This window comes from Narcine bancroftii, chromosome 8 (assembly GCF_036971445.1).
Source record: "Narcine bancroftii isolate sNarBan1 chromosome 8, sNarBan1.hap1, whole genome shotgun sequence".
In the NCBI taxonomy this organism is placed as follows: Eukaryota; Metazoa; Chordata; class Chondrichthyes; order Torpediniformes; family Narcinidae; genus Narcine; species Narcine bancroftii.
The window spans coordinates 92020359-92036088 of record NC_091476.1 but is presented as its reverse complement, the minus strand read 5'-3'; the positions used below and the strand labels follow the sequence as shown (position 1 = coordinate 92036088).

At 41.2% G+C, this 15730-nt stretch overlaps 1 protein-coding gene across 9 annotated transcripts in view; it reads left to right on the top strand.

Moving 5' to 3' along the window:
- robo3 (roundabout, axon guidance receptor, homolog 3 (Drosophila)) overlaps nt 1–15730 on the top strand; it is a 361322-nt gene that overhangs the window by 292057 nt on the left and 53535 nt on the right. For all 9 annotated transcript variants that reach the window (XM_069894503.1, XM_069894505.1, XM_069894506.1 and 6 more), the window contains exons 15-16: nt 3541–3665; nt 9733–9904. In XM_069894503.1, coding sequence (XP_069750604.1) covers nt 3541–3665; nt 9733–9904 — 297 coding nt within the window. The remainder of the gene's footprint in view (nt 1–3540; nt 3666–9732; nt 9905–15730) is intronic.

The following is a 15730-nucleotide window of genomic DNA, read 5'->3' as shown; positions in this document are numbered from 1 at the left end:
TCTGTATTCAACTGAATGTCCTTCAAGTACTCCCGAATTTCTCCCATATCACAAAAATATCCTGGTTGGTTAATAAGCCCTTATTGCAGGTTAATAGTGAAGCTAAAAAGGGAGGGAGGGTTGATGGGCGTGTATGAGAATATGTTGCCATGAATGCGGGTAAATAAGGTTTGAAGGAATGGGACGATTGGTATTGTTTCCATGGGAACTGGAATGGGTCTGAGCAGCTAATTAAGCCTCATTTATTTATGAACAAGAACCATTTTCCCCACATCCCAGAGGTGACTGGTCAGTTAATTGGCCACCAAAGGTTGGCACTGGCGTGTAGGTGAGTGGTAGAATCTGGGGAGATTTGATGGGAATATCAGAATATGTTGTCCCCTTGTTTTAAAGAGGCGCCAAAAATAAAGCAGGTAATTACAGGCCGGTGAGCCTGACGTCAGTAGTAGGTAAATTATTGGAAGGAGTTCTGAAAGAATGGATATATAGGTATTTCGACAGCCAAGGGCTGATTAAGGACAGTCAGCGTGGCTTTGTGCTTGATAGTTGGTGCTTAATAAATCTTGTAAAGTTTTTGAAGGAAATTATACCAAGAAGGTTGATGAAGAAAAGGCTGTGGATGTTGTCTACATAGACTTTAGTTAAGCCTTTGACAAGGTCCCACATGGGTGGTTAGTTTATGTATCCTTGGATTCAAAATTGGCTGAATGCTAGTGGTTGGTTGCTTCTCAAGGTGGAGGCTTGTGACTAGTGGTACGTCTCAAGGACCTGTGTTGGAACAATTGTTGTTTTTTATCTGAATGATAATATGGTAAATTGGATCAGCAAATTGTTGTGGACTGCAAGGTAGATTTTCAAAGCTTGCAGAGGGATCTGGACCAACTGGAGAATGGGCCAAAAAATGGCAGATGGAATTTAATGCAGACAAGTGTGAGGTGATGCACTTTGGAAGGGCAAACCAAGGTAGGAGATATACAGTTAATGATAGGGCACTGAGGAGTGTGGAAGAGCAGAGAGATCTGGGAATACAGACACATTGTTCCCTGAAGGTGGACAGGGTTGTAAAGAAAGATTTTGGCATCTTAACTTTATATATGAATGAGTACAGGAGTTGGGATGTTTGTTGAAGCGGTTTAAGACATTGGTGAGGCCAAAATTTGGAGTATTGTGTGCAGTTCTGGTCACTTAACTACAGGAAGGATATCAATAAGATTGAAAGAGTGCAGAGGATGTTGCTTGGTTTTCAGGAGTTGAGTTACAGGAAAAGATTAAACAGGTTAGGACTTTATTCCTTGGAGTGAAGATGAATGAGGGGAGATTTAATTGAGGTGAGATTTGATTGAGGTTTATAAGATTATGACAGGTAGGCTTTTTTACATAGATTGGGACGGGAGGTCATATTTTTAAGATGAAAGGGGAAAGGTTTAGGGGGAATATTAGGGGAAAGTTCTTCATTCAGAGAGTGGTGGGAGTGTGAAATGAGCTGCCATCTGATGTGGTGAATGCGGGCTCAATCATAAGTTTAAGAATAAATTGGACAAATACATAGATGGGAGAGGTCTGTAGGGTTATGGAATGGGAGCAGGTCAATGGGACTGGTGGAATAATGGTCAGCACAGACTAGAAGGGCTGAATGGCCTGTTTTCTGTGCTGTAGCATTCTATGATTCTAAGAATAAAATGAGATCAGGGGAAGTTCAGTTGAAATGTGTGTTTGACAGACAGCATGGACTCAGGGCCCAGGGACCAAATTCTGTGCTGTTTGTATCTATGACTTGTTAAAGTTGTTAACAATTTTTTTGGTCATTTTGATTATTTGTCATTTTGTTTAAAATTCCTTTTGACCATCAATATTTGAAAAGACCTTTGTAAACTCAAGCTGTCAAAAGGAACATCCGGACAATCTAAGGGCAGAGCCTTATATTATGCCACTTGAGTCCTGGTCAGCTCTCTTGGACCACCTCACTGCACTGAATGGCCAGAGCAACAAGGGGAATCCCTGATTAGTCCTGATGTGGGAATGGTGCAGGGTGTATTTGTCATGTGGACCGACCGTGCTGGGTATGATTCAGGTCAAAGTCTTGTTTGCTATACTGCACAGTGAGCCTGCAGCAATGTTCTTCCATAACAATCGTCAGACTACAGTGTGTCAGATTGTCTTCTAACCTCCCACAGAAATAAAAGGCTGATCAAGCTGTGGAGTGAAAACAGATTCTGTAAAGTCAGAACTTTTTACTTTGAAATTTTCCTTTCATAGTCGGATTTCTTTCTATTCAGGGACCCAATTGATAGAGGGAGGAGATGGTTTACAACAGCAGCTGAAGCTCATAACACAATGATCACAGGCACAATTGGTTATAATCTACCCGCCAATCTCCTGTTTCTTTTATCCTCTGCATGTCCCTCTTCTAATCTCCTCACATCTGTTTACAGATCAGTGTTTGCAGAGAGTCCCATAGAGAATAGTTTGTCCTGTCTCCCTGAGTGTCTCCAAGTTTAGCTTCTGCCCCAGTCTAAATATAATATAAGGCGAGAAAGTTGATATTTAGAAGGGAAGTGAGAGGATATTTCTTATCTCAGTGGATGTTGAGAGCATGGAACGAGTTGCCAGACTAAGAGGTACATTAGCTTGCTTTAAGCCACACCTGGATAACTACATGGGTGGGAGGGGATTAGAGGGATACAGGGCTAGGGCGGGCAAATGGGACACAAGCAGAAGGGCATGGATAAGCTGGGCCTGTTACCATAGAGTAGACTCTTTGACTCTAACACTTGCTACAAAAGGCTCTGGATTGACCAGAGGCAGTGTTGTAAAGTTCTGGGATCTTCCATCCATGATTTTGAGGTTAAAGTCTTTCCTTTAGGAACCAATGGGTAAAACATGAAATACCATAGGAGTGAGAAATTTGCTTGACATGCAGTGGAGTTCTCTCCAACTACCCTTGTGCGATAGACAGTGCCACGCAACATGGAGTAAAATGCGGAAACAACAGACGCTGCTATTGTAGTAAAGACACGCAGAAATGCTGGAGGAACTCAGCAGGTCTTGCAACGTCCATAGGAGGTAAAGGTATATTACTGACATTTCGGGCCTGAGCCCTTCTTCAAGGTATGTGAAAAGCAGACTGGCGCCTGAATTAAAAGGCTGGTGAGAAAAGAATAGGCCGGGAGAGGAGGACACATAGTACCAAGCAATATCACTCTTCGCTCTGACAAGGATAGGAAATGAGTGGTATCACGTTGCTGGTGACAAATAAAAACATTTTCCTTTGCCAATTTTTGTAATTTCCAAATCACTTTTTTAAAGTGATTTTGCTCAGAAATATGGCATATTGTTGAAAACTGCTTCCAGAGTCACTCGCCCCATTACTACCACTAACCCACTTTTTAACCTGGTTCATCAGGGCCATAGCACGTCCTTGAACTCGCTTCATCCCAAATATGTTCAAGCACTGACCACAGCAGGGGCTGCCTCGGAGCTCCTTGCTGCTTTCTCTTCACTTAAACATTCTTTTCTTCTTTTTGCACAAAACACAAACAGCCCCTGCTGCTGCACCGCAAGCTGTTACCGTGGCAACAATTGGATTGAGCAACAGCACCAGTATCAGCGTGTCCTGGGAGCCGCCACCCGCTGAGGATCAGAATGGAATCATCCAGGAGTACAGGGTAAGCCAGGGCACTGGAGGGATAAATCCAATGAACAGTGGAACAGGGGAAGCTAATGACTGGGGCTTGAAAATATATTAGCCTAATTTCTCAACAGCTGGGACGTGTTAATTAAAGAATTTAATCATAATTGTTCTGAGGTGAAGAATAAAAACAAAAGAACCCTCGTAAATATGTGGAGGCTTGGCATTTTTACAATGAGCCTTTAATGGTGACAAGGTTACTGTTTACCATATGTTCATTGCTTTAATTGATCTTTATTCCCCATGCAGCTGGTCTACTTTAAGGAAGGACTGGTCATGCATACTCAATGTGAAAGCTTGAGGATTAAGGGCTGTCTTTTGCACTTTCTGGTTGGAGAGTTTTATTGAAGCATTCCTTTTTTCTGGAGTTAAGTGCTCGCGGGAGGTGGCTGGCATCAAGTTTGCCGTTCTCAGTCTGAGTTCCATAGGAGGCGTGTCAGGACCAAACTCCACAACATGTTGATGATCATGGAGGTTTCACTACCTGGCCATCCACTTTGTACCTTCGAGAGTCCTGTTCATTGTTCAGCCATCTACAGTAAGGAACAATACTTTGTCCAACCTTGGAAAGGCAGAATTGGCAGGGCTACAATCACTTACGGCATTCTGCACAAGTAAAACGGCCTTTTACTTCTGCTAGGAACAGCTCTGTTATTTAGTGGAGGTGAAGAGAATGGCAATTCATCATTCAGTATAAACACACTGGCTGGTCGAGCAGCCACTTGTATCCTCTCATTTCAGTTCGGCCTCCCCCCACCCACCCCCCACAGTTAGAGCAGGTAATGGAATCTGCTCACATCTACTGGGGGAGATAATGATCATGACTGTTTGAAACATTGCTTACTCCTAATGGCAGGTCTTCATTTCATAGGCCTCAAGGAAACAATAATCAGCCAGTTGTTTCTTTCTTTCAACCCCCGCCTGATTACCAAATAGCTGATGCTGAGAAAGATGCACCTACTTGTTACTGGTTTAGGCAATGGGCAATGATCCAGCTCCACACATAATCATTCAGGAACCCCCTCCTCATCCCTTTTACTGCTAACTATATCACTAATATGTTAACCCACTTGCCTTGCATTGTCAGTCAATATTCTCCTGCATGGTTGGATCTTACATTACCCTTCATCATGTTATATTCTGATTTCCTTGTCAGTCAACAATTCTGCAAAGTTATTCATTCTTACATGTCATATATTAGGAATTAATTCTGGCTTGGCCATCAGCCCCACAATTGATATGCACTAATTTGATTTTGATATTGGTAGGTAACAATTCAGTCTACCATAGTGGTTTTCAAACTTTTTCTTTCCACTCACATACCACCTTAAGGAATCCCTGACTAATCCCATCGGTGCTCTGTGATTAGTAAGGGATTGCTTAAGGTGGTACTTGAGTGGGAACCAAAGGTTGAGAATCACTGCTTGAAATATTGAAATATTTCTCTTGAGAAAAATGTTTATTGGCCCATTTCCTTTGGAGTTCTGAAACATAACGAGTCAGTGATGTACAATTAAAACAATACTTTTCAAACATTTTCTTTCCACTCACATACCACCTTAAGGAATCCCTGACTAATCACAGAGCACTTATGGCACAGGGATTCCTTAAGGTGGCATGTGAGTGGAAAGAAAAATTTTGAAAAACTACTGGTCTCCCATTTGCTGAACTCTGTGTGGTGCGCTGTTAGACAGAATCAGACATACACAAGGTAAAAACTGAACAACAGGCTTTAATTCACAAAGACCTCTACAGGGCCAGGCTGGCAGTGGTTGCAGCAACTCAGTGTGAGGTCTCTGGAGGCCGGCGCAGGCTTATATCCCAGAGGGTGATTGACACCCTACTGGGTGGGGCTTGATCCATTCAGGCTGACTGATTGGCAGCCGACCAGGTGTTGTCCTGACCCCTTACACTCCTGCAGGTACAGAGGTTTCCCCCTGCAGTAGGCTGGTGGTGTACCTCCACACTCAGCATCAGCATTAATTCACACGTTACCAGATAAATTAAGATGGGATCATTTGCAAACAAAATCTTCCTTGGTGCTATCATTTTTTTAGTATCTGTGGACAAAGCTAAAATTGGTATGGAGTCTGTCCATTGATGTAACCATCACCATTGATTGAGATCGACTTTTTTTTTTGGCTTGGCTTCGCGGACGAAGATTTATGGAGGGGTAATGTCCACGTCAGCTGCAGGCTCGTTTGTGGCTGACAAGTCTGATGCGGGACAGGCAGACACGGTTGCAGCGGTTGCAAGGGAAAATTGGTTTGTTGGGGTTGGATGTTGGGTTTTTCATCCTTTGCCTTTTGCGGTCTTCTTCAAAGGTGGTTGCTGCCCGCCGAACTGTGAGGCTCCAAGATTTAGTGTACAGGTATACCCCACGTTCCTGAGAAACCGTTCATAAACCGAAAATTCGTAAAGCAAAGACCCATTGATTACTATTGGAGAAAATTTTCGTAAAGGTGAAACCCCGTTGTAAACCTATTATAATTTCCTGTGTGGGTTTCTTCATATAAGCGAACTTTTGTAAAGCGAGTAGTTGTAAAACGGGGTTTACCTGTATTTACCATCACTCGGTAACCAAACGACAGGAGCTACTTCTCACTGATAGGTGGACATGATTAGGCCAGCTAGGCGGCCCGGCAGATGATGTGAGGCCAGAAGCTATGTGGTGATCATTACCTCTGATTGGCAAACAGCCAATCCCAGTGTAAATGCTGGTTTGTGAATCACAGATCAGGATATTTGTTGGTTCTCCAAGGGATCAAGTAGAGAGAGTGAAGTTAAATGAAACTCTAATACTGATGTGTGTGTATACAAAGCTCACTTAGAACATCAAAAGCACAAATTCAGTAAATACAATCACATCACTCCTACAGATTGCTTGATTAGCAGGAGGAAGCCACCCAGGATTGGTCGATTGTTGCACCACAAGTAGGAAATGCACAGTTAAATTTCCCTTCTTATATTGGTACAGGGAGTGAGGAGCTTTTGGAATAAGTTGACAAAAAGCCGGTGTAGACTAAAATCTCTGGAGAAGCTTAGATCTCAGTTGGAAGTTAGTTGAGTGAGTAGGGTATTTGAAGGACAAGCTCCAATGAGAAAATAGAAACATAGAATATAGGAGCAGGAGTAGGTCATTCGGCCCTTCGAGCCTGCTCCGCCATTCAACGAGATCATGGCTGATCTTAAAGTTCAGTACCCCGTCCCCGCCTTCTCTCTGTAACCTTTAATACCCTTATACTGAAGAAATATATCTAATTCCCTCTTAAATATATTTAATGAACCTGCCTCTACTGCTCTTTGTGACAATGAATTCCACAGATTCACCACCCTCTGGGTAAAGAAATTCCTCCTCATCTCGGCCCTAAATGGTTTGCCTATTATCCTCAAACCATGGCCCCGGGTTCTGGATTTTCCCATCATTGGAAACATCCCATCTGCATCCATTCTGTCCAGTCCTGCCAGAATTTTATATGTCTCTATGAGATCCCCTCTCAATCTTCTAAACTCCAGTGAGTACAATCCCAATTTGTGCAATCTTTCCTCATAAGTCATTCCTGCCATTTCCAGGTTTCAGCCTGGTGAATTGCCTCTGCACTCCCTCCATTGCAAGAACATCCTTCCTTAGATAAGGTGACCAAAATTGCACACAATACTCCAGGTGTGGTCTCACCAAGGCCCTGTACAACTGCAGTAAGGTATCCTTGTTCCTATACTCAAACCCTCTTGATATGAAGGTCAACATACCATTTGCCTTTTTAACCGCCTGCTGTACCTGCATGCTCGCCTTCAGAGACTGGTGTACAAGTACCCCTAGGTCTCTCTGCACTTCCCCATCTCTTAATCTATTGCCATTCAAATAGTAATCTGCCCTCCGGTTTGTATTACCAAAGTGGATAACCTCACATTTATCCACATTGTAGTGCATTTGCCATGTATCTGCCCAGTCCCTCAATTTATCCAAATCACACTGGAGCTTCCTGACCCCCTCTTCCGTGCACACAACCCCTCCTAGCTTAGTGTCATCTGCAAATTTGGAGATATTACATTCAATCCCCTCATCCAAATCATTAATGTAAATTGTGAACAGCTGGGATCCCAGTACAGATCCCTGTGGCACCCAACTGGTCACCACCTGCCACTCAGAAAACGAGCCATTTATCCCAACTGTCTTCTACCTGCCAGCCAGTTCTCAATCCACATCAATACTTTGCCCCCAATCCCATGAGCCTTGATTTTGGAAGCCAGTCATTTATGCGGGACCTTATCGAAGGCCTTTTAGAAGTCCAGGTACACCACATCTACCTTTTAATTGTTTATATCCTTAAAAGTAGAATCACATCCTGTTGGAATATTGAATACTCATTCACCGTCTAGTCAAATCAGCCATTAGAATAAGCTTGATGCTACCATTCCTTAAGATGATTTCAGTCAAGACTCCCTAATACCTCCTAATCTTCAGGTATTTAGCCATCTGGAGAAAAATAACTGGCAATGTGTTCCTTAAATTACCCTGTAATTATAATTCTTGATTTAGTTTGGTCTGCAGTGTATCTGGACTCTAGACTAATAACTATCAGAACACAACAGCATTTCACATTCAATAGAAATTAATAACAGTTTGACGACATTGCGCTCAAAGCTCTGCCGATCTCTTGGTCAGTCATTGCCTAATAACTTAATCCCACATTAATGCCTTTATAATTAAATTGGTGCTCCTCAGACTTAAAGATAGGCATTATCACACAAAGCCTTGTCTCAGGTCACTGCTCCCAGCCATACAGTTGTTAATGTGGCTGGAGGCTAAGTAAAAAGTAGTTAATGTCTTCTAGTTTTCCAGGTCAAACTAAACCTGACTGATGGTGTTGGATGCAAAAACAGAGGCATATGTTGTTGCCCTGCTTTTCTTCAGTGTGAGGTGTTGTCCATAGCGAGCTCAAATATAAAAGGGAAGTATGTAGGAGGAGCGATAAAGTGCAGAGGGAACTTAAGGTGAAAATCCTCAGCTCCCTGAATGTCACAACATAGTAGAGTGTATAGTAACAAAGATAACAGTTGGAGTACTGAGAATAAAAGTTGGGTGGACAAGATAGACCTGCATAGAACTTTGGTTAAACCACATTTGGAGTATTGTGTGAAGTTGTAGTTGCCACATTATTGGAAGGACTTGGAGGCTTTGGAGAGGGTGCAAGAGAGGTTCACCGGTTTCTTGCTTCGATTGAAGGGTCTTAGCTATAAGGAGAGGTGGGAAAAAATTGGGTTATTTTATCTGGAGCAGAGGATGAGGGAGTAAGCTGATAAAAGTATTCAAAATTATGAGTAACATAAATGAGGTGGATGGAGTCTTTCTTCCAGAGTAGCAATATCAAAATCTAGAGTCGTGGTTCTCAACCTTTTTCTTTCCATTTACATCCCATTTTAAGTAATCCCTGTGCCATCAGTGCTCTGTGTTTAGTAAGGGATTGCTTAAGGTGGGAGGTGAGTGAGGTGAAAAAGTTTGAAAACCACTGTTTTAATCCTACCTCATTGACTCGTTATGTGCACTGTTTCATTACTCCAAAGGGAATGAGCCAATGACAATTTTTCTCAAGCAAAATATTTCAGTAACAATTGGGTCTAGAGCAGTGATTCTCAACCTTCCCTTTCCACTCTCACACCGCCTTAAGCAATCCCTTACTAATCGCAGAGCATAGGGATTACTTAAAGTGGGATGTGAGTGGAAAGAAAAAGGTTGAGAACCACTGAACTAAAAGGTGAAGCTTTAATGTAAAAGAAGAAAGTTTAAAGCCATTTTTTAACAGTCATAGGTACCTGGAACACATTGATGATGAAAACAATGTCATTTTTAAGATGCATTTAGGCAGGCGCATGAGCAGTCAGGGGATGGAGGAATATTGACCATATGGAGGCAGGTAGGATTAGTTAAAATTGTGGGTTGAAGGGCCTGTTCCTGGCCTGTACGGTATTATGAGATGCGAGTCTACTGACTTCAGTTAATTTGCAAATCATGTTGATATGGATTCATGGTGTTTACCCTGTAGATTTGGTGCTTGGGAAACGATACCCGTTTCCATGTCAACAAGTCGATTGACGGAACTGTCCATTCAACGGTCATCCACGGACTGATAGCTGGTGTGCTGTACCGCGTGGAAGTAGCAGCAGCCACCAGTGCTGGAGTTGGGGTCCGAAGTCAGCCAGCAACTGTCCTCATAAGTAAGTGAAAGAAATTGCTGAAACAGGGAGACAACTGCAATACTTAGGTTCTGCATCAAATGTGATGTTTATTACATATTCACATAGCACTTGTTAACACTTCAATTACTGAAGCATAATGAAGGTGCACATCTTCACCTATTAAGAATCTCAAGATGGTCCTGGAATGTGCTCTTTACTGCAATTGGACACAACCGAGGAAGAAAGATTTAGATTTGTAGATCATCTTTCTTGGGCAAACATGCTCAAAATCATTTTCCAGTCAATGTAGCAGCTTTCTGAAGTGTAGTTGTCAATACAGCAACTAGTTCATGCACAGAAAGGTCCCTTAAGCAGCAGAACAAAAAAAAAACCCCAAAATAATTCGTTATGCTCTTGTTTGAGGAAGGATTGGTACCTGAGACACTGATCCAAGGGAATCTTCTACAGCCACCTGGGAGGATAGATGGAGTCATTGCAATAATGGAACCTTCAATAATGCAGCTTTTCCTCAGTAATGGTCTGAAGCATCAGCCTAACTTGTGCCCCAGTTCTAGAGTGGATTAGTTCTTTAGGTGGAGAGTGATAGCATAACAGTCAGTGTATTATACAATACAAGAGATGCTGGATGAAAACACCACCACTTGCAAGTTCCCCTCTCCGACTCACACTCTCCTGACTTGGAAATATGTTGCCAGTTCTTCATTATTCTGGAACACCCATCAGAACTCGGGGCCATTTCCAGAGTAAATGGAAGGATACAGCAGTTTTCGAAGATGGCTCACCACCATTCTGACTGGGGCGATTAAGCAATCACCTTGCCAGTGGCACCCATATCCCAAAAATGCAAGTGTGAAAAAAATCATGGTTGCTGTGCATTTTGAATAGCACCTCGTCTAACAAGTTCTGGAGGTGTTCATCAGGAGAACATACAAAACCTCCTCCCCCCGCCCCCCCAAAACTATTGGAGAAGATTGAGATCAAATTAAACATTCACGTGTTTCAGCTTCCAAGGCCTGGTTCCAGGTCCAGTTCAGACTTCTTGTCAATATTTCCAGCTTCTCCTGCGGAAAGGAATGTTAAAAGAATTGCGACTTGAACATCTTAGTTTGAACACGTTCGTCCAGCAACATAGCATGGAAAAGGTTGTGGGTCACAGGTGATCTGCTGCTCCCTGCTTGAAATGCTAAATAATCCACCACGTCATTCTCAAAGGAAATGTTTCCAGAAGCCACCTTTACAGTTCCAAAGAGATGATGGAATGTTTTTGAGTGATTAAATAAGTATGCTTAAAATGCAGGGTCTTGATGGAATGAATAAAGGGTTACAGGAGGATCGATAACTTTTTAAAATTTAATAATACAACACCAGCCTGTGCCACCCAATTGACCTACAACTCCATACATTTTGAAGGAAGGGTGGAAACTGGAGCATCTGGAGAAGAACATACAAATTCCTTACAGATTTGACCACTATCCTGTAACAGCATTGCACTAACCGCTAACTGTGCCTCCCCCAGTGGAGGTACATTTAAGATAATCGACTGCCCTTATCGACAAAAAAGAGGATTGAATTTTTAATTTTTTCTATTTCTAAATTTTCTTAACCTCTAAGACCTGCGTGAAACCCTATTAACGATTACATTAATTTGTGGCGGCCCCTCGCAGCCCCTTTGGGGTGCCTCACAAAATGAAGGACGAGCAAGACAATCCAGCAGGCTGCACGAGGCCCACATCTCTGCCCTCCAATTGGCCATAACTAAAGGAGCCTGACTGGCCTATCAAGGAAATTGAACAGCAAATGCACCAATCAGCGCTGAGGGGGCTTTGACCACACCCCTCGGCTTGAGAATAAAAGCAGGGCTGTGAGCCCAATAAAGCTCAGTGTTAACTACACTCAACTGGTTTTTGTCGTTCTTTCTGGGAACAGCGGGTTCTTTCTGAGCTAACCTGCTTGCAGCTATAACCTCTCCTACGCTATAGGCTCTGCAGAGACATAACTTGTAGCAGCCAGCTACAAATTTTAGATTAGATGGATTTTAACATTTTCGGCAGTCTACTTTTTTCCCTTTTTATTCTTACTTTTCTTTCTCTTTTTTTCTTTCTATTCTACTTTTCTTTCTATCTTCATCTTTTTCTTGGGATTGTAGGATGGGGGAGGGAGGGGGTGTTGGGGAAATATCATCATGTGTCTGATACTTAACATACCAGATATCATGTCAGTCTTATTTGTATTGTGAAATATATTTGAATGCATGTATGTTTAAAAACTTTAAATATTTAAAAAATATATAATCTACAACAAAATCAGAGGGGAGAGATAAGGATTTTGTAAGCACCCTGTCACAATCTGGAACTTGCTGATTGAAAGGTTGCTGGGAACAGTTTCAGCAACAATTTTCAGAAGGGAATTGGTATAGGCTCTTAAAAATTCTGCAGAGTTCTGAAGAAAGAGCAGGATATTGTGACAAACCCTGAGAAAGAAGTGGCTCAAACAGCCTCAGCCACATGTCCTCCTGTGTTGTAAGCTTCTGTAATTCCAAAAATAAAGCTGGTTGTTTCTTTGCTCAGTCTTCAAAGCATTTTGATTCCCATGATTCAAACAACTGGTTAGATTATAACTGATCCAGAAATTCTGAGCCCTGAAGAGGCCTTAAGAGCCTATTGAAGTTGCAGTAACATCAAACACCATGTAAACAATTAAATGTATTTTTTTAATGATTGGTAAAATCTTAAAATTTTGACACAAAGTGAATTAGCATTCAGCAGGAGGCCTTTGCATGACTCAGCTTGAAACATCCCTTTACAGAGAATTATTCATCAAAGGTAAACAATCATGGAGGACGTGGCAAGATGGAGTAGGAAGAAGACGTGTGGAAACACCTCACCCCAGCTGAATAATTAATGCCCAAATTACAAAGACATTCAGCATTTTAAAACATTTTCAGAAGTGATTTAAACTTTGTCAGCAACAATAATGAAGAAAACAAGAGGTTAACTAGTGAAGAAATTAGCTTTTAAACATGCAGAAGAATTGAGGCCTACCTTGCAGAAAGATCCATGAGAGTCGACTGGAGAAGCCCCGAAACAGCAGAGGATCCTGGAGACAAAGCTGAGTATTATACCGGCGCCTTCCTTGCATTCTGGGAAGCAAAATGGCGCCTGTGCGGTGAGTCCCTCTACGGAGTGGGGGGGGCGCAAGACCTGACGAGGCCGGGGAGCGTGAGAGTGAGTGCCCCAACTGAGAAAAAGATTGAGCAGACTTTTATTGACTGTAATTATAAGGTGGAGAGATATACTGAACGGATAGAATATGTTGAGCATCCTATTACTTGCTGGGATATTCAGAAAAAAAAAAATTCTTGAAGAAAATTGATTCGATGGAAAACCAGAGTCGACGTAACAATGTTAAGATAGTAGGTTTACCAGAAGGTATTGAAGGAGCAGATCCTGTAAATTTTATCCAGAAATGGATTCCAGAAACGTTGGGCTTTCCCAAAGGGATTGAAATTAGACCGAGCACATACCTTTCCCAGGTCAACCTCCACGGGCAGTTCTTATTTATTGCCTGTGGTATCAAGATCGAGAGATGATTTTACATCTTGCGGTACAAAAAGCTCGTCAAAATCAGAGCCCTTCGATGATTCACGGCAATAGGGTTTTTATTTAATGATGATTTGAGTCAAGATGTTATTAGGAGACGCAAGGAATTTAATCCTGCAAAACCGGTTCTGTGGAAGAAGGGGTATAGATTTGCATTTAGATACCTGGCTGACTTGACTTGTTCTATGGCAATTTTCAGGCTCAATTTTTTTTTAAAAATGAGAGCGATGCTTTAACCTTTGCTAATTCTTTGCCAGATAATCAGACAAATTCTGAGTTGCAGAAGCAAGTCGAAGTTGCAGGTGTATTTGAAGAATACGGGAATGGAAATGGAAACAAGACATCAGATACTCAACGATTGATTGATATAGAAGGAGATGATCAAGCTGATCGCAGAATGGAATCTGTGGGCCGAATGTCATTATTTTATTTTATTTTTTCTATGGAGATCGGTTTGGCGGGGGTGGGGGGGGATGGAATGTCTCTGAAACTACCGAAGTCGTCTCCCACTAATGGTTTTGACCACACCCGGTCTATTGAGGTGTGATACCATTAAGGTGGGTTTTATTTTTGGCCGGGTAAGTTTATATATTATTTTTAAATATTTTAGTTTAGTGAGTTTAATTTTTTGTTTTTTTTTAAGTTCAGTGTGTAGTGTTTCTAAGGGAGTTTTTAGGAGCTTTTTAACTTGTACAAGGGTTAGCTGTGTTGGGTGCCACTGTAAGGGGAAAAATGAATGATTTGAATTTTGCGACATTTAATGTTAAGGGGTTTAATCACCCGATTAAAAAGGAAACGAGTATTGGACTATATTAAAAAGATGAAGGTTGATATTGCTTTTCTACAAGAGACTCATTTGACTGAGAAAGGACATTTGAATTTGAAATGGGACTGGGTAGGTCACGTCACTGCATTGTCTTTTAATTCTAAGGCTAGAGGGATAGCGATTTTAATACATAAAAAGTTACCCTTTATTTTGGAATCGTTCTCTGCTAATGCAGGTCGCGTATTGACGGTTAATTGTAAAGTTTTTTCAGAAGCTTGGAGTTTGATGAATGTGTATGCTCCAAATGAAGATGGCGAAGAATTTGTAACTGAAACGTGTTTGAATCAAGCAAATGAGAATATTTTAGTAGGAGGGGATTTTAATTGTTGTTTGGATCCATTATTGGACAAATATCCAAAAACTGTGAAAAAAACTAAAATGGCTACAAGAATAGCTGTATTAATGAAAGATTTACATTTGGTAGAAATTTGGAGATGATAAATCTGACTGAAAAAGATTTTTCATTTAATTCTGCTCGACATGATTCCTTCTCTAGAATTGACTTATTTTTGGTATCGGCATAATTACAAGGTAGAATCACTCATGCTGAATATAAGAGTAGGATTTTGTCCGATCATTCCTTACTATTAATTTCGTGCACTGGTCCTGAGGTGGTAGAAACTGTTTATCGTTGGAGATTTAATGAGGTACTATTAAAAAATCTGAATTTATTGAATATGTTAGAGATCATATTACATTCTTTTTGCAATCAAATAAGGTTTCAGTATGGAGTAAATTTATGGGATGCTTTAAAAGCATATTTAAGGGGTCAGATCATCAGTTATTCAGCTAGAGTTAAGAAGCAGTATTTGGCAGAGAGTCAGAATTTGGAGAAAGGAAGTGAGGAGATCGAGATGAAATTTCAAAGAAATTCAACCGAAGATAATAAGGCACAGTTATCTAAACTGAAATTATGCTATAATACTTTGCAAACTTATAAGTATGAGAAAATTATTCAAAGATCGAAACGGCATTATTACAAGTTAGGAGAGAGGACCCATAAAGTTTTGGCTTGACAATTAAAGACTGAACAAGCATCCAGGACAATAAATGCAGTTAGGAGAAATTTGACAATTACATATAAATTCCAGGAGATAAATGATGAATTTCATACATTTTTATCAAGATTTATATACTTCTGGGGTGACTCAGGATAATGAATGGATTGAATCTTTTTTGGCCAATTTAAACTTATCTTCTTTAAATGAGAAAGATGTCAAGGAATTAGATGGAGATTTTACTGACTTAGAGCTTAAGGAGGTATTGTAAACTTTGCCTAGTGGAAAATCTCCAGGAGAAGATGGATTCACAATGGAGTTTTATAAAGAATTTTATGATTTATTACTTCCAGTATTTACGGGTGTGCTTAAACAAGCTACAGAAACGGGTTCATTTCCGGAGTCTTTTTCTAGGGTGTTA